This window comes from Haemorhous mexicanus, chromosome 13 (assembly GCF_027477595.1).
Source record: "Haemorhous mexicanus isolate bHaeMex1 chromosome 13, bHaeMex1.pri, whole genome shotgun sequence".
Classification (NCBI taxonomy): domain Eukaryota; kingdom Metazoa; phylum Chordata; class Aves; order Passeriformes; family Fringillidae; genus Haemorhous; species Haemorhous mexicanus.
This window is the reverse complement of record NC_082353.1, coordinates 11,751,422-11,777,215: the sequence shown is the minus strand read 5'-3', so window position 1 is coordinate 11,777,215 and position 25,794 is coordinate 11,751,422. Positions and strand designations below refer to the sequence as shown.

The 25,794-nt window shown below is 38.7% G+C and overlaps 1 protein-coding gene across 1 annotated transcript in view; it reads right to left on the bottom strand.

The window, feature by feature from the left end:
- Positions 1-25,794, bottom strand: part of SLC12A1 (solute carrier family 12 member 1) — a 44,710-nt gene extending 18,916 nt beyond the window's left edge. The window contains exons 1-16 of the mRNA XM_059858375.1: positions 25,384-25,794; positions 20,892-21,026; positions 20,620-20,695; positions 16,037-16,132; positions 15,305-15,400; positions 14,550-14,689; positions 14,001-14,111; positions 12,959-13,070; positions 12,343-12,470; positions 9,658-9,742; positions 7,208-7,359; positions 5,508-5,615; positions 4,634-4,757; positions 3,648-3,749; positions 1,799-1,954; positions 27-126 (exon numbers count right to left, since the gene is read on the bottom strand). Of these exons, the coding sequence (XP_059714358.1) occupies positions 27-126; positions 1,799-1,954; positions 3,648-3,749; positions 4,634-4,757; positions 5,508-5,615; positions 7,208-7,359; positions 9,658-9,742; positions 12,343-12,470; positions 12,959-13,070; positions 14,001-14,111; positions 14,550-14,689; positions 15,305-15,400; positions 16,037-16,132; positions 20,620-20,695; positions 20,892-21,026; positions 25,384-25,794 (2,132 nt within the window). The remainder of the gene's footprint in view (positions 1-26; positions 127-1,798; positions 1,955-3,647; positions 3,750-4,633; positions 4,758-5,507; positions 5,616-7,207; positions 7,360-9,657; positions 9,743-12,342; positions 12,471-12,958; positions 13,071-14,000; positions 14,112-14,549; positions 14,690-15,304; positions 15,401-16,036; positions 16,133-20,619; positions 20,696-20,891; positions 21,027-25,383) is intronic.

Here is a 25,794-nt window from a genome sequence, read left to right as displayed (position 1 = left end):
ATTATGCTGTTCACTAGAAATCTTACCTGAAGTTTTTAACGTGGTCTTCCACTGTTGTTAAAGCCAGAGCGCTGTCTAAGGCATTAACAAAGTACAGAGCCTGGGTAGAGGAGCCCCAGTTTACTTCTGCATATGATAAAGATAAATAATGCACATTAAACCACAAGCTTCTCCTTATATTCTGTTGCAAAAATGAGCAATGGTGTTCTCTATGAAAGCAGAGTATATTCTCTTGTACTTCATAGATACAGATCTGTTCTTTGTGCTTCATAATAGAAGGAATTGGTTTTGCTTGTGTGATGCAGAAAACCCCATGCAAGTACATAGTTTCATTCTTTATTTAAATGTTGTAGGGAATGTTCTTCCCCTACTTAAAAACTGTTTACTTATTTGTTAACTTTGTGTCCTTCTCCCCTTAGAAAATGGACAGCCCTGAGTCATGTATGTGGTGTGAAATTTCAGGAGGTGCAAATGAAAGTAGGAAGGAAAATTGCTCGTGGCAGTTTGCTCTGTTCTACTGTATAGGCCAAAAATTGGTCTCCAAAGCCCATTTTGGCATATACATCTTTTCTCATTATTGTGCAGCTGTTTGGTCAGTGCAGACTTACAAGAAATGTCTTTCTATGCTTTAAGAGCTACATGAATGCAGATCAAGTCCTAGTATGCCAAGATACAAAGCAATATTAAGTGCAACTAAGTGGAGGTTTGGTGTAAAGTCACCTTTTCTCAGGAATATTAGTTTTTTCTGAGCCCTCCAGTTGCTGGTAAATTACTGCTGAACAAAAGTCACTCTTTTAGCAGGAGACAGAGGGCTTTTGTACAGCAGCTTCAGCTAATTTAACCAAGCTTTAAGGTGCTAATTTGCATTAGGCACCCTGGCAATATCCAAGAAAAGGGTAGGAATCCTGAAATGCTTTTGACTGGAGATGGGTGTGCTTTCCTGTAGCTGATGATAGATTTACAGGGAGAGAAGCACGGGCCATCCCAGTGAATGTGAGAGAGCACAGATAGGGAGGACAGGCAACAGCAAGAAAAACAATAACACAGTCTCAGACCAGGTGTTTCTGTCCCAAGATAAGTCCAATAAAAGTACATCTGTTGCTGAGAACCGTGGCTCTTTTATTTGTTGGTTTTGTTTTATGTTTTCTGTTGCAGAAGTAATTCAGGTGGTTAGCACCTAAATCTGTACCTGTGTTAGTTTTGTCCTGGATATGGATAGCCAGACTGTCTGGCTTGCAAAGCACACAGGTTTTTGAGGACAGCTTCTGTGATTTGCTGAGCTGCTAAGTGTTATTTTCCAGCAGTAAAGTGGGCCCATCTGTCTTGATTTATGGGGGAATTGTAGGGAGGTGCTGGAGGATGATCAGTTCATAAGTAATTCAGCTTGCATTTTTGTTGTATAATGGGCAGCAGGTTTACATTTTGAGTGAGGACCCTGCATGAGTCAGCTTAAGAGCACTGCAAAATTCAGGTAAGGTTTTGTGCGTGGGTGGAAAAAAATTATGAGTGCTACTCAAGTAAAAGCTCAAATGTCATAAAGATGTGGTGGGAATAAACCAGTCTGCTGGAATGTTTACAGAAAACCCTGAACCACACTCAGGCTGCTTGTTCAACAGGCAGTCACCAGACTATCAACTTAATCTGTATTATATGGAGTTTAACAGGATGCTTCAGACTTCCCTCTAAATAAAGATAGCACAGAAAAATAATTTCTAGTTCTCTTAGCAGAATTAATTCCTTTAAAAGCCAGTCTAGCAGCACAACATGTACATGTCATAATAGTGGGATTTGGCCTTACCTGGCTTCTTGTATGTTACATAAATATATAAGAAGAGCTCAATGGCATAAGTGATGAGAGCTGCCCACCAGTTGATGACAAACATCACCCCGCAGCACAGCAGGGCTCCAAAAAGTGACACCCACATGTTATAATATCTGAATGCAGGTCTCCAACCTGTTTAAAGAGAATTGAGGAAATTGGAAGAGCATAAAATATATTGATAAAATGGTGATCCATGATTTTTGTGGATAAAATCCCCTGTACAGTGTGTTTCAGGCTCTGTCAGAAGTAGCTATTCTGTTTATACGCATTTTCACAAAATTAAAGTTTATTGGTTCAGAATATTTCAGAACATCAGAAGGAGATTACCTGTAACTCCAGGAAATTGATGATTGTATACTTTTGATGCATATACACAGAACTTATTATTGGTAGCTAAACACTTGCTGAGAGGAGTGTTTATCCCAATACTGGAAGTGCAACTGTCTTAAACTTGGAAATTGCCTGGCCTTGTGGCAGAAAAATAAAATCATCTGCAATTGACTTTAAAAAGATATTATTCCTGCTGCTTTTCAGCTGCAGTACTGATTCCATCCCCTGCTACCAATTAAAATGATGAGGCAAACACTGAGCCTTCATGGTTTGCAGGTCTCTGCCAGGTGTTCCACAGAGCAGACTTTGGAGAGGAAAAACACAGAAGATACAAGAGGCTTAGCAACCCTGTCTTGGATCATCTTTATAATGAGGGAAGGACCTGCTGGGAAGAAATTTTCTGTCCTGTAGCCTTGCAATTATTATAATCTGTCATTGTGAATTGGCAGAAATTAACTGGAGGAAATGAGAAAAGAAAAATGGCTGCGGTTCTGTCTGAAATGTTAAGTAGTGGCAGAGCAGAATCAGATGTACACAGATGAAATCTGTAGAGGTAATTGTCACTCAGCGCCAAGGCCACATGGAGCAGATCTGCATTTGTTCAGCTGTGCAGGTAATTAGCAGAAGTGCTCATCTTTTCTGCCCTCTAAACAAATGGCACTGTGCAGATCTATAGGAAGGAAGTTGATGCAGGCATTTATGTCGCTACTGCAGTTTCTTCACACTGGAAATCAAAAATGTATTCCTCACTCCTTGAGTTGAATAACTAATTCATAAAACAGGAAATTGTCTTTCCTGTGTGCTAAACCAGTGTTTCTCAGCTGATTGACTTTATTCCTGAAGGTGTCACCCCTTCCTTCATGAGATGGTGAGAATCATTCTGCTGTGGCAATGCATGAGTCTGACAGCCAGAATGTTCCTTTGCTGCAAATGTAGAGGGAGGATCTCAAGTTACCCCTGAACAGGACTTCATTGTGCCTCACAATTGTGCTTTACAATTCTGCTTCTAGGCACTGCAGAGCTGTGTTGGTGCTGTTTGATGGACCTGCTCTTGCTCTGCATGTTCCCCTCCAGGCAGCATCACTTGTAGCACTGTTACTGTGCTTAGGAATCTCCCTGTACATTTCACTGTAGGTTTGGAGAAGGGAGTGATGACTCCCCACTGTACCTTGCTTGGTTTATTGGCCAGAGTTGGCATAAGCTTTTACCCACACATTTTTTAATAGTGAGGGGAAAAATAATAGCACTCTGAGGAGATTTTTTTTCCTCCAGTGAGGTGCACCTTTCTCATCCTGTACGACTGTGGATGTTATAAAGACTTAGGGCCATTATTTTTATATTTTGGAGATAAATAAAATATTATATTCAATAAGACATCAGATCAAGTAACTTAGATACTTCACACATACTGCAATTTTCTCTGACATACAGTCTAAACCTTCCAGAGATCAGACTATAAAGCCCATATTTAAATCACTGCTGAATGCAGACTCACCTGGCGATTTTGCATATGAGGCATGAAAGCAGGAGAAATTAATCAAAGCATATGAAGCCAGGAAGAAATTGGAGATGATGGGAGCAATGGTATTCAGTTCAGCTGCAAGACACATACACAAGTCAGACAGAGGCACCAGTTTCCTGGACTGTTGGCTAGCTGTTTCCTAATGATGCATTAAATCTGAACATTGTCTGCCTTTATCATCCAGGGAGAGCTTGGGTATTTTTGTGTAGCAAAAATTTAAGGCCACCTTGATCTACCTTCATTCATATGAATTATGTCTGCTAATCCTGATTTTAATAACATTATGTGCTATGCAGTGTTATACTTGATACTGGGATTCAGCATACTGTCTCTTAATGATGTAGATCTGATGTAAAGTTCAGAATTTTAAATACATAATTGCATTTAAAAAAACACTTTTAGTTACAGTTTTATTGGGAATCTGAATTCTCTACTACCCATCCTATTTACTTAGCATAAGACAGTTTGAATTTCAAATCTTAGAAAAACTGATAACAATCCCTGCACCCCTAAGTGTAGTAGCTGGGATTTTCTTTCACCAGTCCTGGTAAACTGGGATTTGCTTTGGAGCTGACTGTGGGAAAGACTTAGGCAGAATAGGCTTCCCAAGTATTACCTCAGAGCCATGTGCAATATAAACTGGAAAACCATTTTCAAGATTGTGACTTTGCTATTTGTGATACAGTTCTGAGCACTGCCCTCTTCCAGCAGAGTGAACAGGAGTTGCAGCTACTCTGCACTAGGAGAATGAGGCTGTGGTGGTGATGGTAAGTCACTGGAATCCCTACTGCTTTCTTTTTGCCTTCATTGGGAATAGTGGAACTGCCACCAGGATGTGGAGTATGCTTATGTCAGAGCTTACCCCACTGGAAATTTTCCAAACGGCAGCCACTGATTGTATTATAGTATGAGTAGTTTCAGAACATGACACTACAGCAGCTGTGTCACATTATACAAACCAATCAAAATGAAGGCCATGGCGATTGCAAAAGTGAGGACATATCCCCTGATAGGCTCATTGTTTTTTCCGTATCCTTTGGCAAAGAATTCTAGCCCTTTGTAGACGTTGTCCTTGCAAAGAGCCTGGTAAGAAAATCAGCACATAACTCTGTTAAGCAGCACTTTCTTGCACCAGAAGTCACTGTCTGTGAGTGGCAGCTTGCTAGGCTTTTGCTAAACAGAAGTTAAATTTCAATGCTTCAAGTGCATCAACTGCTGAGGCATGTGAACATTAAAATAAGGTGATAAGACAATGTGCTACTATGTTATTATATCATGGGAAATAGAATCACAGGCATTTAATGCTTATTCAGTGCTTCAAATGAAAAGGTAATTAAATAGTAAATAGAGTCTAAATTGGGAGAAGTTGAAGCATAAATCAGTGGCTTGATGTGATTTGTACAGCTTATCTCTCACATGCCCTCTGCTCTGTCTGTCCATGTTGCTGCTGCCCAGACAGCTTCTGGACAGCCTGTTAAGAGCACACCTGACAGCACCTGAATCTTACGGATCTGAGGGCTCCTGAGCTTACAGGGTAGCTTTTTGTAAGAAGACAGAAGTGGTCCTGGAAGTACCCTTGAAGCTATTTATGACAGGCACATGAGTATCCTGTGCTCTTGCAGCAAAGCTGAGCTCTGACCAAAGGAACATTATCTCCCTTGTATGATGATAAGACTTGTCTTTTTCTGCTGAAAACCATTCTACATATTGTTTCCCCTGCCTCTTCCTGCCACATGTGTCAATGTTGCTTAAATACACATTACATTTGGCACACAGTTCAACTTTGTCTCTGAGGTAAAACCAGATATAAGGAAATGGATTGTTTAATTTTACCTGGAAAACTTTGGGTGCGCTGACGAGAGATGCTAGAGCTGATGACAGAGTAGCTGAGAAGATGCCAGCTGTGATGAGAGGACCAAAGCCAGACACCATGCTCATCACCTTTAGGAAAAAAATGAAGGTAAAAAGAATAGGCTTACATTTGGATGCACTTTTTAATGACAAAACCCATTCAATTGCACTATGTGTCTCTGCTTTTCATGGTTCTAAATTTAATCTGCTAAAAACTGTACTATTATTTTGGGTTTAGTTAAAAGCAATGGAGGCAAAGCCAAATTCTTATTCAAATATGCAGCTGTCTGCTGGGGCAGATGAGTACTCTGAGATTTCCTCACTGCCTTTACTAACTGATTGCTGTAAGTAACAGCCTCTACTTGATGAGTAAATAGTCAGCTTGTAGCAGACAAGAAAATGGAAATGGCAGGAAAAAGCCCCAGTGTATGAAATGTGGTTGGAGGTACTTTATTTTATTTTGTTTGTTTTTTTTTTTCCCTTGATTATTTAATATGGCTAAAAATGAGAGAAAATGCCTGATGGAGCTGCAGTGCTGCAAACAGTAATGATGGTCACTGTCAGGCCTCCCTCAGACCTCCCAGGAGAGCTAGGCTGGCCTTGGTGACTACTGCAGTGAAAGGGTTGTTGAGAGGCACCAGGCAAGGAAACTAAAAGATGGATGGATGTGATTGGTGGTGTGTGGGCAGTACTTCAGGGAAGAAACCAGTGCATACTGAAGACTTGTCAGATGCAGTCATAGAGCCATTTTATGGCTCTAGTCTGGCAGGGATAAATGCAAGAAGTGAAAATTTGTCTGGCTGTAGGGAGGTTACTGATTTTAAAGGGGTGCCCTGAGTGTGGACAGCTGAACTGAGGTGGGAGTGAGGATGGTAAATGATCAAGGAAGGAAGGGAAAGCAGTCTATGAAAGAGACAGCATAGCCCTTTCAAGGTGGTTACCCAGCCCTGTCATTTAGCAGAGCCAGCTGGGAAAAAAGCAAGTGACTTTAAAAGCTACAAATGACTTGTTGAAAGGCATGTGCAGGTGGGTGGTGAATTCCTCTCACTGGCCATGGAGCACAGGGGCTGAACAGAGATCTGGGACCTGTGGTTGTCAGGCTGCAGAACTGCTTTACTTTGATGCTTAGCCTAAGCTTTATTTTGAAGAATAAAAATGGCAGACAGTCTCTGGCCTAGGAGAAAGACTCCATTACTTCTCACTTGATTTTTTGCTCTATTTTTGGATACATTTTTAAAAGAAGTCAGAACTCTGGTTTTTGTCAGAACTGTGACACAACCCTTTAACTGTGACCACAGCACCCCTGAGGTAAAATCACATCCATGTGTCAAGAGCAGTGAGGTGAATTCCTCATCTAACAGGAGTTCCAGAGGTCTCTGTTAAGTCTGGGCTTTCAGTTTGAAGATGTTACAGCATATGCTGCTGCATGGTACTTGTTAAAAGAGGAGATAAAGGCCTTACCAGAGTGTTAGGAAGGCTAGTGATGGGCAGTGTGAAGGTAAACATGCAATGCAGGGGATTTTTGTCTTTCATCATTCCTCTAGTTTACTTTTTTAGATAAAAGTGGTTGTCCTGTTGTAGTTGTCTGCAAATAAGTTTTGCATGTTTGTACTTATGTATTCATGTATTGCTTATGATGCTAATATATGCTTATATGCTAATACATATTATCTCACTAAAACCTGAAAATTATTCATCAGCCCGTAATCACATGGCTGACTTGCACATCTGGAAAAATCATAGCCTAGGCCACAGGCAGATGATCCATTGCAGCTCATTCCAGGTACAATTGTATCATTGACGTTCCCAGTAGCATCTCTTACAACACAGGAGGCTGTGGAAAAAATGATATATTGTTATTTTGCTTCCTTGTGACGTTGAAAGAATGTTCTTGCCACACTTTGACTCCTAAACTGCAAGCTTTTTGTACAGCCTTAGATTCATCCCAAAGAGCAACATTTTCTGTTGGGCAGGGATTTACTTTCATGTACTATGACTGAGTTTCTCATGGTGTCTGTAAGCAAATATTTGCTTCTGTTACTTTAAAATAATCAGCCACTTAACTAATAAGAATTATTTCTAAGATTAGAGACCCAGACAGTGGTCACCAATAAATTGACTAACTCAGAAGTCTTTTGTCTTCCTGTTACCACTTTTAAAAGTGCCAGTATTCAGAGAAAACAGATCAGTGAGGCTTTTATGTCTAGGCATACCCTTTTTTCTCTGTAAAAAGGGCACCAAATTACTTTAGAGATCCAGATCCTTAGCTGTTTAGATTGTCATAGCCCTACTGATACCAATATGATGAGAAAAACTTCGAAGAGGAGGAATTACCTATGTTCTTTTTGTGTCTCTTGATATTTATGGGTTTTTTTGCTTATGTCCGAGGATGACTTTATGATGCTTGTACCCCCAATCATCTGTTCTGTTTATGCTGGATATTAAGTTCTGCACCTTCAAGACTGGCTCTGAGAGTGAAGGGGGAGAGAAGTGCAGAGTTTGTTTCCAGAAGCTGCATCTGCTTCACTGCATTCCTTCTCACAGACTTGTGTTGTCTGCAGCATGGACAGCAGGACAGAGCTCTCCTTTGCTTTTAGTTAGCTCTTAGCTAGCTGAGGAAGAGAAGTTCCCCAGACTGTGGCTTTTCTTTTTCTTGGAACTGTTCAAACCTGCTCTGGACTGAAAATCCAGAAAAACACCGGGAGCTTGCACCTGTGGCCCACCAGGCCCTGGGGCATGGCATTTCCAGTGCAGGAGGGACTGATAGCAGACTGAGTGAGCTGAGATACACTCCATGTATTATTCATGTTTTTATGCTTGTGAATACTTTGCTTGTTAAATAAGCAGGGTTTTTTTCACTTTTCTCCAGAGAAATCCTTTCCTGAACCAGTTGGAAGAGGGGCTGCTTAAATCAGCTTTCTGGAGGGACTCCTTTGGAAGCTTCCTCCCAAATTTGCTCTAGACCAGGACACCACCAGAAATGAGAAGAAACATGTGAAGTTGGAGTGTGCATCTCAATATCTTTAGTGTCCAAAATGTAAGTTCATATGATATCTTCAAATTTGTCCAAAACGTAAAGAGTCCCAAAATGCCCATTGGCTATTTAGGAAACTAACATGCAAACATGGAAAAAAGAAATAAAAAAGGAAGTATTACACAAAAATATGCACAGCTCTGAAGCTGAAATACAGCTACTGCTTGTGAGAGCAGAGCAATGTTCTCAAATAAACAACAACAATTTATAATATAAAGTGAATTTATAAAAGGAAGTGAAGAACGACAGCTTCAATTTTAATTACAGGGGGAAATTTGATCCAAATAATGCAAAGACCTGAGCTGAGGCTTGAGTCAAGTATTCTGCCTTATGCATGAAGTCCAGGAACCATAGAAGTTTAGAAGACTTGAGAGTCATCTCCCAGAAAAGGGAGTTCTCTGCATGGCTTTCTTGTTATGTTAAGGGATTTGTTCATAAGAAAGAGTGTTGCTTACAACTCTCTTTCTTAAAATAGTATTAAATACAAACGGAAAATTATTTTTCTTGGTCAGAGATTTATTGTATGCTTGTAATGAGAATTTAACTGCATAGTCCTCCAACACAGGTCATGGCTTTGAGTACAGGCCTCCTTTTCACTCTTGCCCATTTTGTTACCTCACTACTGTAGAACATGTAGTTGTGTAGTTCCTTTGAGACTGGCAACTGATTTCTGTCTTTGACATATAATGTACAAAATGTGTGTGTTACCCCATTCCTGTGATTATCATGAGTGTTCAGTAAGAAGACAAGCAGAAGCCATGTGAAATTTCAATGTCAACCAGGAACAAAAGATCAGCAGATTGATCAGAGGTTCCTTTGATCTTTATTATGCTCATGGATACTATATGCTGGTGGTCTTTGTCACTTATGCAAAAATAACCATACAAGCTACCTGAAGGTCCAGCTGCTGAATGGGGACTTGTGTTTCCACTGATTGCTGCTTTTTTTAAACCATTGTTTTGACATAGGGTAAAATCAAAACTACTGTCTCTCTAAATAATAAATCCATGGCATGAAAAAGCAGTGAGGCTAATCATTCATTTGCATGCCAAGCTTTCAAACTTAACTAAACAAGTGAAGCAGAGCTTCTGTACTTACCTGCACATATTGCAACAGCAATGTAAGCAATTGTGGTGATCAGAATGGCCAGCATTGTTCCCTGGGGTATGGCACTTTGTGGGTCCTTAAACAAAGCAGTGACACAGGAAACACTGTGAGTTGTGTGCTGCAGCCTGATTGCATTTGCATGCTGGGAGTTCTGCCACACTGTGGTGTGAAGATACCCCAGAGAGCAGATTTTTATCACGCTGACCTGAGCCAACATTTCTGGTCCCATCATGCGGACACAGCAGTGCTCCTGTGGTGCAGCACTCCTACCCTGCACACAGGAAGGACATTCTGCAGGAGCAGAGGTCACATTTATAGCAACAGAAGTGTCCTGAGGTCTGCATTTCTTGAGCTCCAAACTCTTTACATTGCAATTGGCTTTATCTTAATGTTTAATGATGTAGTGGGTAAATAGTTACTGAACCATCAGACCCTTGTGGATGACAAGATGGGACCATTTTTGGTTAATTGGTAAGATAGATGTAGTCACCCTGTACAGAATACAGTACTTCTGTGCTTTGTAACCAGTAATTGTTAGTTGGGTCTTCAAAACAGCTACTTTCTTTCACTGTATTGACTTAATTTAGATAATTTAATGAGGCTGGGTTATAATGCTTACAGACTGGCTCACAACAGCATCAGCTTTGATAATGCAACCATAAGTAAGAGTCCAAAGATCTGCACTGTACATTTTAAAGGGATTTTTAATGCTAGATAACCTTACAATTTAGGGTGTTTGTTTATGGTAGGAAGAATTTTTTATGAATTTTCTCCTTAAGTTGGTTTAGCATGGTGTTTTCAAATCAAAGCTTTGTTGAATGCATTTGAAGTCACAGACTCTCTTTAACTATTCTTGTTGCAGGGTAAAAAACCAAAACACAAATTTGGAGTTTATTGGGAGGCATACATGAATTGTCTAACTGGATTAGTATTTAATATAATTTTTAAATGAGGTAAGGATTTATTGAGCTGGAAAATAATTGTGGAGTCACTTCTGCTGCATAAGAACCTTTGCACTCAGAGCACGGTGACCTTATGCAGTTCTGCTGTGCATGTTTTAGGTAATTTTTTGTGGAATTTTTAGGTAAGTTTTTGTGGAATCTTGTGGGTGTCCTAAACTCTAACATTACATCTTATGAAGTCAATAGGAAGCTGTCCCTATAAGCAGGATCTGGAGTAGGACACAACTTGAGTGTGTAGTGGCTGCAGCAAATTCTAAAGAAAGTTTGATTGGTAAATTTTACACTTTTTAAACACCCCTTAACTTGTGTTTTAGATTCTGGAGAGGCTGGTTAATTTAATTAGACTTGTCTAATGCATCTAAACATGCTCAGTGGGGAATCTGCTGCCTGGAGGACTTGGTTACAGAAGTCCACTTATTGTGAGACTGAAACAACTGCAGAGATCCAATGGGAGAACTGCTTCCCTAGGTCTGCTCAGACTGTTTCAAACAGCTGATGAAAGAAGTGCTGCTGCTTTGGGAGTCTGCCATGCAGACAGAACACCATATATGGCAAAAGCATTATTTTTGTTTGATAAAAGGATGGAGATTGTGTGAGGCTGGTGCAGTCTCACTGGGCTGAAGTACAATGATTTTTGGCTTTTTAATTAAAAATGGAAACTCATTGACGCTATCAGTGGCTCAGGTTCTACGTATTTTCTCTGTGCTTGGCTTGAAAAGCAGTCCTCTGAAAACAAAGGAGCTGAGGCATGCAGCTCAGGATGGGGAAGGGAAAGAGAATTGGCTCTCAGGGGTAGTAGGATCTGGTGCACTTGTGACTGCTGTACCAGTACAGAAATAGAAGACCTTTGGTTGAATTCTTTAAGGTCTGCCAGGCAATGGATTTATAGGATAAGGCCAAATAACTTCATTTGACATGCTGGGGTTATCAAGCTGTGAGTCATATCTTGTTGGTGACTTTTTTTCTTTATTTATTTTGGTTGTTTTTTTGAGTGTTTTTGTCAGGAAAACTGAAGAGCACTCAAAACTAAATTCCTGTCTCTAATTTATCTTTATGTTTAGATACTAGAAATTCCATCTCCTAAAACTGGTAAACTGAAAGAAGAGAATGGCCACAGCAAGACAACTGGGCATCCTTGGACCTCCTTTACCTTTCTCTTCAGACTCTGTTTTTGGTCACAGCTGCAAGCTTGCAGCTTTTCCTTTGAGCAGCAATACTGACTTGGGACTGGGACATTCTTGCTTTCTTTAATTGCTCTGTTTGCTCTGCCCTTGCTATGACCCTGAATACAAAAAGCTGGTCTCCACTGAGTCTTGTGAGTACAAACATGAGCTTTCCAGGTGTGCTTTTCGGGATGATGTTTGGACTGATCTTTACAAATGATGAGCTCAAGGAGATACACATGTAATTTCTCTTAAAGCATGTGCTGCTAATGGACCAGTAATGATATATTATTACAGATTATTGAAATATGTTTTTAAATTATATAGCAACCCAAATCTAGCTACAGTAATTTCTCTAAATACCCATAATGCATTATGAGAGAATTTGTGAATTGATGTTTTTAAATAATAAAGCAGGTACTTAAAAGAGAGAGCTTTGCTTTCCAGATTAAGGCATGATTTAAAACTGAATAGAGTGTTGATTCATGATTGGTTTTCTTGTTATTTTTTTCAACCTATGGGTAGTATTATGAAGTTCATGAAATACATACTTTCAGATCTCCTGAGATATTGGCTCCTGCAAGAATGCCGGTGGCAGCTGGGAAAAATATGGCAAACACCGAAAAAAATCCTTCTCCACTTCTGAAATCTGGTCCAAAGTTTTCTGCAAATATTGATGCTGCAAATATAGTGAAAATGAAATATAACAACAGGATTTGATTCCAAAGTTACTTAATGAAGGAGGTAAGTTAGCCAGTCTTTCACATCTGCTCAACTCAGTTTGAATCTGTCTCACATCACAAGCAAAGTGAATTTGATTTCCTTAGTCTGCTCCCCAGAAGGATGTGCTTGTCTGCATCTCAGAGCTACAGATCCTTGCTGAAGTGACACAAGTGTCACTGCAGCACTTGCTCTTAGCTCTGTGTTAAAGTTTGTCTGTGCTCTACTGCTGTATAAATGACTCAAGCTGCATCTTACTGTGCTGTCAGCTGCAGCAGCAGAGACAGACTCAAAATCAGAGATGAAATCCATTCTCTTTGTTTGCAAGCTCACTTAAAGCTGGGCAGAAGATTCTGATCTTGTGACATTTTTCAGTGGAATCCTTAGCTTACTATTAAGTCAAAAGAATACAAACATAATTTTATGACAGATAGCAAGGTCGCTTACCTTGGTAATTAAAAAAGCCTCTTGCCTTCTTTTCAGTGCTGGTAGGAATGACTGTGCCAATAAAGAAATTTACAATGGCAACAAGGAGAACAATTAGAAGAATAACTTGAGCCTATTAATAGAAACAAAGAGATTCTCCTGTAGTTTAAACTTTGTTGCTGTGGAGATGGCTATATAGTAAGTTATCTGTATCTGTTTCCTATACAGGTTATTAATTTCTATAGTTTTTGAAAATACCAGGACTCAAGATAGCTGAATCAGCTAATGACAACAGCAGATGCTTTTTACTAAGGGGGTAATGAATTATAGAGTTATAATTTAATTTTAGGTTAGCTTCCTTACAAGAAAAGGCAAAATGGAACAGCAAATGCATTAGTTATCAAGTATAAAGCATTTCTATATTGTTATAATTTTTTATAGTTGCAGGGGGTTGTCACTTCAAAGCTTATAATATCAAATTGTTTTCTTATCTCTTTTGCAAGTTGTTATAGTCTCCATCACAACAAAAACAAGGGTACTGTTGAACCTGATTTCAATAGCTGTATTCCACTCTCAAGTATTTCCATTTGAATTTGCATTCTGACCTTTTTCACAGGTGAAGGAATAGCAGAAATCATTAGAGATTAAAGAATGGGTAACAAATAGAGCTCTTCTGCTGAGCAGGGCTTGAGAGAGTACAGTGATAAAACCATATATTGTTTTTGCTACTGTTTATTCTATCAAGCTGCATCAAAAATACGGACAAAAGGGGCACATAGCCAAGGCTCTAAGTGATGCCATGAATTATAAAAATGAATATAATAAGTTGTCTGCAAAATGCAAACTTCCTCTTTGCTTTTAAATGTATGTTCAAGGAAGAGTTTAGAGTAATTGTGCTTTCATTGAATGTAATGATTAAACTGCTATTGCTTTTAGAAAGATTAAGCATAAACTGAAACTGAGTGCTTTTGAAAATTACATCTGTTGAATAGCATTCCTCACACACTAATGCTGTACAGCAGGTTAATATACTACTTGCTTTTATATTATTTTAAAAGTTTACCTTTGCTTCCCATTCCATTCCAGCAACAGAGATGCCGAGAAGACACACCACAGTGATGGTCCCTATGATTCTGATGTCGTTGGACTCATCTACCATCAGTGTATCACTCTCCTGAAAGTGGTTAGAAATGTTATGAGAACCAGCTGGTGGGATCAAGTAACAAGGTGAAATAGAAAGCAGTGAGCTGTCAGAAGTTTCAGAGCTTTGTGAGACCGAGTGTTGGTATGTCATGTTCCCGCTGGCTTTTTGCAGTTGGGGTTTTCTGGATAATGGGATGTCTGTTCCTATTCTGATTTTGAGAGTCTTGTCAAGAAATGTATGAAATATATTCAAAAGGTAGAAATTAGTGAAGAAGCATTCTGTGGCATATTTGGACAGACCAGCTTCTTCCCTGCTAAAGATGCCCCTCAAGCCTTAACTAAAACATATCACTACTTATGCAAATACATTATGTAAAACAAACACCACCCTCACCACCCACCTGGAAAAAAAGAAAAGCCACAGAAAACAAAACTGAGCCAGTTTTGTACATGAAACATCTATATTTACCTTAAGAAGTTCTACAACAGTTTCAGCAAATCCAACTACATACATGGCAACTGCCACTGCATTCGCAAACGCAAAGATAAGGCCGATAGATCCACCAAACTCTGGGCCCAGACTTCTTGAGATAAGATAGTATGCTCCACCTGCAGACAGAAATGATTGTTATTTCAGCACAACTGAACACTCAGCTTTTGCACTTTTTTCCTCCCCTAACATAACTGTTACTGGAGAAATCTGTGCTTTTTATCTCACAAATATAATCAATCTTTGCCCTATGTAAATAGGGGACTCTGCAGAAAAGCAATGTGCTTCTACTGGTTCTGCCTTCAGACTTTTCAGTATGCCTTTCTATTCCAGAAATCTTTTCAGTGCATATTAGCATGCAAAACTGGACCTTGTTATAATTTTTCATGATGCATGATACAGTAACATAAAGGAGAGAGAACTTCACTTCCAAAAAGTGAAGGTAACTAACTTCACTAAGTAAGTTCTAACTTACACGGGTCTATCCCAATGTTAACATGGGAGGTGACATTCTGTGGTACATTGTTTAAGTTCTTGCATCATAGTGATACAGTGAATCTTTAATGTTTTTTGCATTAAGTCTATGCACATTTCCATTTGCTGTTGATCCACTGGGAGAAATCACTGCAAATATACATATTTTCTTTGCTTATAACACAGTTATCTCAATTCCATTTATTCTTCTAATTCAAATCTGCAGAGAAGATCATATTCATGAGATCATATTCACTTACCTCCTCTTACTACTCCATTAGTGCAAATGGCAGACATGGAGATACCTGTCAATGTTGTTACTACTACACTCAGAGCAATAACTATGATTCCAAGACCTGAAAGATCCGAAAAAGAAAGTATATGCAAATGTATTCCAGTACCTGTTCTGCTTTAGGGACGTAGTAAGAACTTTCCATTTTCCACAAGGCTTAGACCAGACCAGTTAAAACTTAAAGGCTCTGAAATGCACCAAAACTTTGTTTCACAAAATACCTGACATGGACTTTTATGGCCGAATTATTTACCCATCTTCCAAGGAGGGGCTGAAATTTAAGGAGTGTTATAAAGAAGGCATTAAACTGAAGATATCCACTGATCTGCATCAGTCTTCAAAATGACAGGAAGAGATGTCTCATGCTCAGTTTGTTGAAGAATGTCCAACCTGGAATGCTCTAAATAGGAAAGACCGGCTGAAAGGTGAAAGAATTCCATGAAAAGCCAGAACCATCCCTTGCTCAGCAGTTGGCAGGAACATCTGAAATGTACTTCTCAGACTGAACTGAAAGCCGTGCTTTATTAGAAGTGACAGCTCAAACACGTCTGAAATTGTGATAAGAGGTGGCAAGAATGGTTACCTTCCAGTTCCACTAGCTGTGCCCTTTGGTTTATGGTCCCTCTGGTTTGTCTCATACAAAAATAATACATAAATACCTTCTGGGGCTTGAAAGCATCAGTAACCCTAAGATTTTTACCTCCACGGACAAACCCATTAGTTGCTATTGCAGAAGTTGACAACCCAGTAATTGAGGTTACCATCGTGGCGAGAAGAATTATGATTACTCCAAGACCTGTCAGTAATAAGAAGATAAAATATTTTACTCATGTTCCATGTTTCCTACAAATCATTCTTTCTTTAAATTGAATTTTCAGGCCAGAATCAGAGCAGTAAACTGAAAAGATGGTTTGTGGACCACTTGCAGCTTGCAGAACATTTTCATGAAGTCTGTGTCACCATAGTAAATTATTCCCATCCATCTTCCAGCAGTGATTCTTTCTGATAGGAGTACCCTGTCCAGGAATTCTTATGATTTCCAAAGGATGGAGGAAACAAACAGGCATCCCTTGACATTGGTGCTTATATCTACCTTTAACACATATCCTGGCTGTTTAAATTAAGAGAGAGGCACATGAACAAGAGCTCTTGTGACAATGCTGTTGTCTTTCAACAGTTAATGAAATGTTGAATCAATCGGAGGAAGACTGTGTAGATTCACAGTGCATGGGGACAAGGAGTCTGTCAGGCAGAGGGGACAAGACCTGAGTGGGAGCCTTCTACATCCTCACTTGCTAAGCTATCAAATGCTGGGCTTTTCCACTCTCTGCTCTCTGCCTCTTTCCCTGCAAAAAGTAGTTTTACTCTAACACAAAACAAACACTTGAAAATGAAAATACTGCTTTTTAGATGCCATTTACTTTAATAGGTGACCTGTAATGTATAATCATATAAAGAACTTAGAATATCCTTTTTTTTAGCTGATAGCATGATGATAATCAAATATCAAAATATCAGTGATAGGTGATTAGTTATAGGTAACTGGGTTTCAGTGTAAGACTGAAATCTGATAATGTTTCCAGTCTTTGGCTATATGGCTAGGTTTCTGCTAACTTTGTGAAACTGCTAGAAACTATGAGCAGGATGTGCTTTGTGTAATTTAGAAACATAGAAACCTTGGTTTGAAGTGATTTCAGAAGGCCTGTAGCTCAACCTCCCAGTTACAGCAGAACTACTGCCAACACAGGATGAAATCAGTGATGACCTTGGCTAGCTGGCTCTTGTAAACCTCCATGGATAAAGATCCCACAAAAGATCCTCTATGGATTACGTGTTCTGGGGCTAGACTACCTGCCCAATAAAACCTGTACAAACTGCACCTCCCAAGGTACAATTGCAGCCATTGCTGTCACATTTCTGGCACTACCTAGAGGAGTTGGTCTCTGTAGTTCCAGATCTCCTTTTTGTTTCAAGACAGGGGAAGAAATAATACAATATTGTTCTCTCAACTTTATTGCTTTTATTCTTGTTTCTGTCTATGAGAAGGCAGGGAGAAAACCAGGAGAAAAAAGTAAAGAATTAGAGTTTGGTGCCAAGGATGGAAGCAGTTCTTAGTTTTATCTGAACTTGCTAAGGCTTATGCAATAACTGTCTTGTTTCCATAGGGTACATAGGCATTCAGTGTGGAACTGGAGAATATACATTGCTTGTACCTGTATTTATTGGCCAGGGCTCATCCAAATTGAAACTTAGATCCTGCAATTGACATTGAGTTAGAAGTGCTACAAACTTATTGATTTATCTGCTGTATTTCTACCATCTGACTTACAGATCGGATTCCTGAGTTCAGTTCATACTGGATGGTTATAGATATCCAGTCTCTGAATTAATGTTCTTTGCTGCTTAAATTACAGCCATGTTATCACAATCTTTTAGGATAAAGCAATGTAATGTCTGAGCCATAAATGATATATAACATAGTGTAGGATATTTAAAGTGACTTGAGCCTCTAATAAATCATGTTTATCTTACTGATTTCTGAACTCTTACTATAACTAGTCATGCAAGTGTTTTATGTGCAGGTCTGTATAAAAAAATTCCAAATGGTCATTCCTTTTGGTCAGCTACCATTGAGCAGGATGTGCTTTGAAGGATATTGTTCAACCGTGCAAATTGTGTGTCTGAGAAGTGGACTGAATTTAAGAGCTGCTAACTCTTAAATTGAGTAAGTTAGACACATAATTCTCAAAGCAGTTTTAAAATTATTTGCTAAATGTATGTGCATCCTAAGAATACTTTTCAAGGATGTTCTATTGCATTTCACAATTCATGTTGTTAACATGTATGTGATATATAGGGTCAGCTATTTTGCTAATCTGATAGTAACATCTTCATGGGAAGGCTTTAATGATAATTCTTTAAAAAATATTTTAGCATTAAGAAGAACAGTGCATAAAATGAAGTGACTCAACCAAAACATCATTGTAATATAATGTAATCTAACATAATTTTAGTATTTGGAGCCAGATTTCCAGGTAGCCTAAAGGCATTTCCCTGCCTTTGTCTAACCATTCGATGTACAGGTACAAATACAGATTTCAGAGCATCCCCAGATATTAGGTGGAAATAGCAGACTAGTTTTGGACCTGGAATCTTGTCAGAACTATTCTTTCCTGTTTTTCTCCTAGCGATGATAGCCAGAGAACCTTGCAGCATCCCATTTTTTCCCCCTGTAAGAGCTTTTACCCAAGACAGCCTATGAGGGTATGGAAATAATTGGGTTGTCTCTCTTTGGCCCTCTAATGATGGGGATGTAAATGGTGCCCAGATGGTGGTTTAACTGTCTCATTTAATTTCCATGTTAGTAGCAGTACCCGGTGAAATCCCTGAGCCTTGGTGATGATGAGCTTCCATCACTGTTCTCCTTAAGCAGCTTGGCTGGGGACTTAAAGCTTATTGCTTATAAGGCATTCCAAAAATGCATTGAGAAATTATTCAAATGGAATTTGACATCTCATTTTCAAAAGTAAAAGTAACCCCCTTGCATAACACATGCAATTTAAAAAAGCAACAGCAGAGCAATAAACCGTAAGAAAGAAGAGCCTGTTTATCAATGAGTTAAAATGGTAAAATTAAAAATGAAAGCAGGAAAGTTGTAACTGATGTTGGTGCAAATTAATGTTAAAATCTGATTAAAGTTTAGATTGAAAATCAGGCATATGGCTCCTAAGTAAGTTGTTCCAAAATGAATTACTCTTGCCCATGGCTATTCTCACACCTCAAAACAAAGTAATACTTCTTGATGATCTCAATAAGTTACTAAACTGCCCTTAAAAACTAATTTTGCATGAAACCCTAGAGCAAAGTCTTGGCAATATCAAGATGCAGAATTTTCATGGCAAGGCATATAGTTATGAGTGCCCTGGGCTGTATGTGCTCATTTGGTATGCATCATAAAATCAGAAAGCACCCTTTTGTCAGGCACAGTGCTGGAGCCATGCATGGAGCACGGCTGAAGTAGTAAAGTTCTTCCGCTTACTTCTGGATCTTTTATTGCTGGGTTGTTTTTTCTTTTCCTATTTGTGTCTCTGTATGTTCGTGATTTTTTTCTTAATAGGTATTTCATTGTTATTTTTTTATTAAAAGCTCACTCTTGCTCATGTGAAACTTCTATGAAGTTACTGCTTTTTATTGGAAATGAGACTTGAACCATGCAAAATTTTGGAGATGTTTCATTTCACTTCCATTGACAAGGACATAAATGATAGTTATAGTCAGTCCGATTTTGAGCACTGACTTTTATCCAAGTCCAGCAGAACTGACACCCCTTAATATAACTGAATATTTCCATTCTGTGATCCTTCAAACTGGACTACTTGACATTCTGCCTTTGCTGTTTTTTATAACACCTGGGTGCCAGTCAAAGATCAGGGTCCCATTGCTCTAATTCTATGATCAGGATCACAGAGGGCCATGGCAGCTCAGGTTTCTGTGCTTCCCCAGAGCAGTAGCTCTGAAAAGGGGGCTGTAGTACCCAGCTGTGGGACATTGCACCTTGCTGAGCTGCTCTTGCAGTGCTGGGAGCTCTTCCCTCTCTTGCTGGACACTGCAATATGCTGGATGGAGGCCTTGGGGCACAGTGTCCCAGGGATCTGGAATTTGGATTAATTAAATTGCACAATGAAGAAGCAAAGATACAGCACACAATGAAATGTACTTATTGCATTTATATGAAAGCTGTAGCAGTGTTTTTAAAATTCAGTCTTTCCTAGTACACTAGTATCAAGTGCTGTTCTGTAGTTAAAAATAACAAAATCCTGATGAGATGAGACCTCCTTCTAGTTCTGTTTTCATCTTGGCAGAGAAATGTGAAGAAGTGTTGTTTATAATATGTAGATGACAAGGTTTGGGTTTCACAGATAAGCAAAGTGTGAACTCTTAAAGGTTAACTCTGTACGCACATATTAGAAATTGGCCCGAGTCATAAAGTTTACATCTGTTACAGGATCTAAATACAAATTTCACTAAAGCTCAGAAATATTCAAATGTGATGATCATATGCATAGTTAACAGATCTATGCCTCTAAGCAGTAATTTGGCTGTGAGTCTGGAAAATTCCAATAGTTTGGAGGATTAATGTCTTTTACCCTGGCAAGCATTTGAAAACATTATTTAGTTCAACATGCAAATGCACATCTCAGATTATATATTAATCATGATCATGTATAGTTTATCCTCTTTATCCCTTTCACTGTTGAAAATGATATTAAATAAGATACATACCAATTCCTGCTTGACCTACAATCCAGGAAAGTCGAATAAAGAGCATCACACCCCAAATATTAAGCATGCATCTTACCTAGGTTTTAAAGAAAAATTACTGCATTAGTTCAAGGTTGAAAGTAATGTTTAAACAGAAGGGTGATAAAGTGCATTTTACCCCAAACATCCCTGAACTCTGTCTCCCTCTCTTAATACTTCAAAGACTTAAGTGTACCGGAACTGATTATATTTTCTTTTAATTGTTTTTTTAGAAATGCAGGTACATTTCTCACCAGCACACCCTTCACCCATCCGAACTTGACAAATCCTGTTTTGTTTTCTTCTTCCTTGCTGTCTGCTGTCTCATCTCCAGCGCTGCTTTCTCCATTCGCCACTCTCTCGACGGAGCCAGTGCTCACAGCAATGTTCTGGAGGATCACACAGAAGACAAATACATTTTTTGGGCCAGGCAGAGGACACCTGGCTGCATGAGGGAGACATAATAGAAAAGAATTCCAAAGATTGTGTTTTACAGTCACTGGAGTAGAGAGCAATGTTCTGCTCACACCAGGTATCAGCAGGTGGGCTTGCTAACGAGGGGAGGAGATGAAAGAATCACTTAAGCATACTAAATACATTACTGCATAAGCTGATACTAACCTGTTTTTATTGCAAGCTATTCCACATCTATGTTGTGTTGACATGTTAGTAGAGTGTCTTACATAATGAGGGTCTTGTGGTTGGCCTCTGCATGCTCTTGCACCAATTGATGAATAATGCTATGTGTAGAAATGGGGATAATTGCAAGTGAAAAGAGACCTAACTGAGTGCAGCTTGGTTAAGTTCTGTGATGAAGTCTAGTGTTTCCTAGTGAATGAACTACAAACATAACTGCAGCAGCACGTGGGTAACATATTCCTGAAAACAATTAGAAATGCCAGTGAAATGTAGAAATTGAATGATCTTTTCTGTGGCTTGGCCACAACTGGTGCTACCATAGTAATAGGATTAGGAATTGCCATATTTATGGTGCAGCCAGAGTGAGTAGCATTGTTCACATCAGTTACAGACATAAATGTGTATTTTATCTCTTCAGCTCTCTTGCCCCAGAATCTTTGATATGTTATATGATATGTTTCTTGTGGCTTGAACAGGAGTTAGTCATGGTGCTGAGATTTGTACTCATTGTAATTGTCTTTTAATTTAATTTGATTTTTTTTTATTCCAAGCTTCCACCGTTTCTGCGAGGAATTGGCATTAGGTTAGCAATTGCCTGATTTTTCTGGGTCCTCCTCAAAGGCCTTCAGGAAGGACCCTGCACGTTGCCATAGTCTGGCAGAGAATAAGGAGTGGGTACCACTCCTGGAGAGGAATCAAGATGCTTTTAGGCTTTGGAGGGTGATGAAGATATTTCCAGATTAACTTAGGAGGTCAGGGAGAAAAGACATTTGTGATTCTGTAAAACATGAGATTTTAAATCTTGTTTAACTTTAAGGTTGTTTCTATATTTTGTCCATAAATTTAAAAATAGCCAAATACACAAACCCAAAACAGACATAAAGACCAGCTGTATATGCCTATTATACTAATGTTTGGAGTTGCCCCTCAAGGAGGGGGGCTTCAGCCAAAATTATGTAAGGTTTTAGAATGCCTTTGACATAGTAAATCCCAGACTGTGCTCACAAATGAAAAATAAGTGACTGGATAATATGTTTTGATGAGGGCTAAGCTTGGTGCCTATTGCCCTGCTGGCCCAAAGAAAAGTGGGAATACAAGATCTGTTGAAAGCCTGTGACTTTGAGCTCCTTTGAGATACTTAGATAATTTTGACAATTCTTACCCTGAAATAATAATGTCTGTGTTTGCTCAAAATACAGTAAATGATTGAAATCAGTGAAGGAAGATTAGCAGAATAATAGGACAGGCTTTTGCTACAGCGGTTAGAATTTCAAAGACAAAAAAATTAAAAGGACTTGGTCTTTGTACTTGAAACAAGTTGTTTCCTCTGTAGTTTGAATTAATTTGTGCTCTCTATGCCATTATCATAAATTATGGCCTTAAACCTTCCATAAATGCATTTTAAATTGGTGTGCTTTAGTGAATGATTGGTTATTTACCAAGCAGCTGTACCTGTGCTACTCATGCATTAAGGATGTGGAATAAAAGTGACAGAACATTTTGAAAAGCTACTAAAATAAAAAGTTTACTGCCTTAAAAAACCCCCAAAAAACTAACCCAAACATTTTCCTTTCCTTGTTTCAGAATGGCTTAGTCTTCATCTCTCCTGGGGCTAAAGATGATGAGCTCATCAAATCTCCATAACAAGTGTGGAGAATAGCCAAGAGGAAGAAAGGTTAGATTATTTTTTATGTAGGGTAAATATTAAGCCCAAGTAATTATCACCAGCCATCAGCTGTGAAATAGCACTCAGACTATTTTTTAGGGATTTAATTGGTTTAATGTGTGCAAAAACTGACACATCTTGCAAAAATGACACACATTTGACTCCAGCAGTGTGGAAAGTAGATATTTGAAGTTCCTTTCAGCCTGTTTTACATTCTGACATTTGAAAAATTACATATTAAAAATGTATTAAATATTAATATTTATCTTCTGATGTTAAGCCCATCATCAAAGCACAATGGGAATGCTTATGTGATGTTTAGCAATCTGAAGTCAAACATATGCCACTTCTTATCAGAATCTTGCAATGGGCTCTGACAGAACAGTTGTCTTCAAAAACTTGAGTTTCAAATCAAGGGCAAGGGGGGTGGGATTGCCTTGGGGTATGGTGTGGTAAACCCAGATTTTAGTGGTTGAATAAAAAAGGAATAAAGCATCTGCTTCAGAAGTGCACCTTGGGCTATTACTGTAACTCCTGTCCATGCTCAGTGTGGCACCTCCTCCCTCCTTGCTGGGGACTGGAGCCCCATCCAGTGTACACACAGCCTGTGCCTCCTGAGAGGAGCTCTGCCTTCTCAGACATCTCAGTTCCCTTTCCTACTAAGCTCCTCTTTGGTGACCTCGTGCTTGTTTATTCTGCAGCAAAAGCTCTGCAGACAGAAATGATTTGTCCAAGGTCACCAAGTGAGATCATGGGACAGGCAGGAATGGGCTCCAGCCATGCTAATGGGGCATCGTTTGTTCCAGAGCTGTGGTTGTGCTCCCAGACCAGGGCCACAACCCACAAAAGGGCACAGCAGGTTGCCAGTGTAAGAAAAATCCCATTACCTATGAAATTCACCTTCCTATTTTGAAAGGCATAAGATTACCTTTCTGTATGATGGATGCTGGATACTGGAAAAAGTCTGAAAATCTCTAAGTTGGATTATTCTTCTTTCTCTTTTTTTTTAACAGTCCCAAGATGTGAAACAATTTTCTCTTCATTTTATTCTGTGATGTAATCTGCCTTCTTTTTAATCATCTTTAAGTGAAAGTCTTAAAAAAAAAAACCCAAAAATTTATCTTTTGTTTAAAATATATAAGCCACTAAGAGATACAACAGTAGAAATTTTTTGGTTACCATAAAAACTGAAAATCCTTTAATGTGCTGATTTTCAGGACATGTTCATTCAGTATTATGTTCAAAGCCAATATAAAGTTTTACTCCTATCTGGCCACTATTGAAGTAAATTATTTCTATAAGAGGATATTTCTTCTGAGCGTGGAAATGTGTTAAGTCCTTTCAGTAGCAGTTTGTACATCTGCAAATGAGTAGGGATACTAAATTACTGTGTTTCTCTTTTTGTATCTGCTTTGTTTTCATCTTTGGAAATTTTTGTCCTTTTAAGCCATTTTACACAGGTCTATGGACAACTTAATTTGAGTAAGTCAGGCCAAAACTAGGAAGCTCCCCTAATAGGATCCTAAAGATCAGGTCCTAATTTACTAATGGCTATATTTTTTCTTGATTTCATTACTTTGTATTAACCTTCCATAGGAAAGAGGAATTGCCAGAGAACAGAAGTCTGAACAAGATCTGGACAAGCATTCAAAAACCAGAAGCTTGTCCAAATTATTCAGACCTCAGAAGTGTGAAGAACTGAGCAGAATGGGGATGAGAGCTTGTTTTCTCTCAAGTTCTCTCATTTCACAATGGTCTAACTCAAAAAAAGAACAGGAGGTTTTGCTGCATATTGACACTTTTAGTCTCAGTTTAACTATAGCAGTGATGTTTCTCTTTCCAGCCCTGCCCTGATAAGTGCACATAAACCTCAAATTTTTTCACTGAATCAGCACCTGAGAAGTGTTGTCTGCTATTCCTTGTTCTTGATTCCTTCTTGCTGTTTGGGTTTGTCACAGGAGCAGGTAATGCTCTGGATAGCAGATTAACTGAAATTGCATTTGTTTCACATAATTTTTTAAAATAATGCTTATATTGGTTAATTAGTAAAATGGAGGAATCTGTCAAAATTAGTATGCATTGATGTAAAATTCAAGTTTAGAATAAGTGTGAATTGTGTAGCTTGGTTAAAGTATGAATTTACATTCACTGTCTGCCATCCTAACTCTTATGTGAAACAGAAGAGATTTGGTAGATCCATACTTTTAGACAAGATTAAGGTATGGTTTTCTGCTTATCAAGTACCTTTTAATAAAAATCTTTTCTTTCAGCAGGGTACAGAGCAGAGAACAAACTGCAACTACCAAAGGAAATATGGTTAGTTACTTGTACTTCTTCTCTTGGGCAAGGTCCATGAATTTAAGGACTTTCTCTTATTAATAAACAGAATTAACAGTCTGGAAATGGAATAAAGAAAAATTATATCTTTCCTTTTCACTTACCTTTGCCAGTTGTTCATGAATTTCTAATAAGCTTGGTCTGTTGAGCTTATTCCCACTGACGCTGCCAGTGTTTCTATAATAATCAATTTTGGGAACTGGGTCCATTGTGTTATGGCCAAAAGTTTGTAGATAATACATTTTGCTGTGAGTATCAGAGGGATGTAAGCTAGCTTCTGTTTTCTCCCCATTTTGACGGAAATTGTCATATAATTCTCTTTTTCCTGGTCTGTAACTGATTCTTAGTCTGTTATGTGTTTCATCAGTAAAAGATGTTTCTTCATAATGTGGTGGGTCAGAGCCCACATCCTCTTGGGTTATTTCATTGTTGTCATGGTCTTCATTAATTATGTTAACTTGAAACCGATTTGCGTTTGGATCCAAGAATACGTTTGGTGCATTGTTCATCGACAT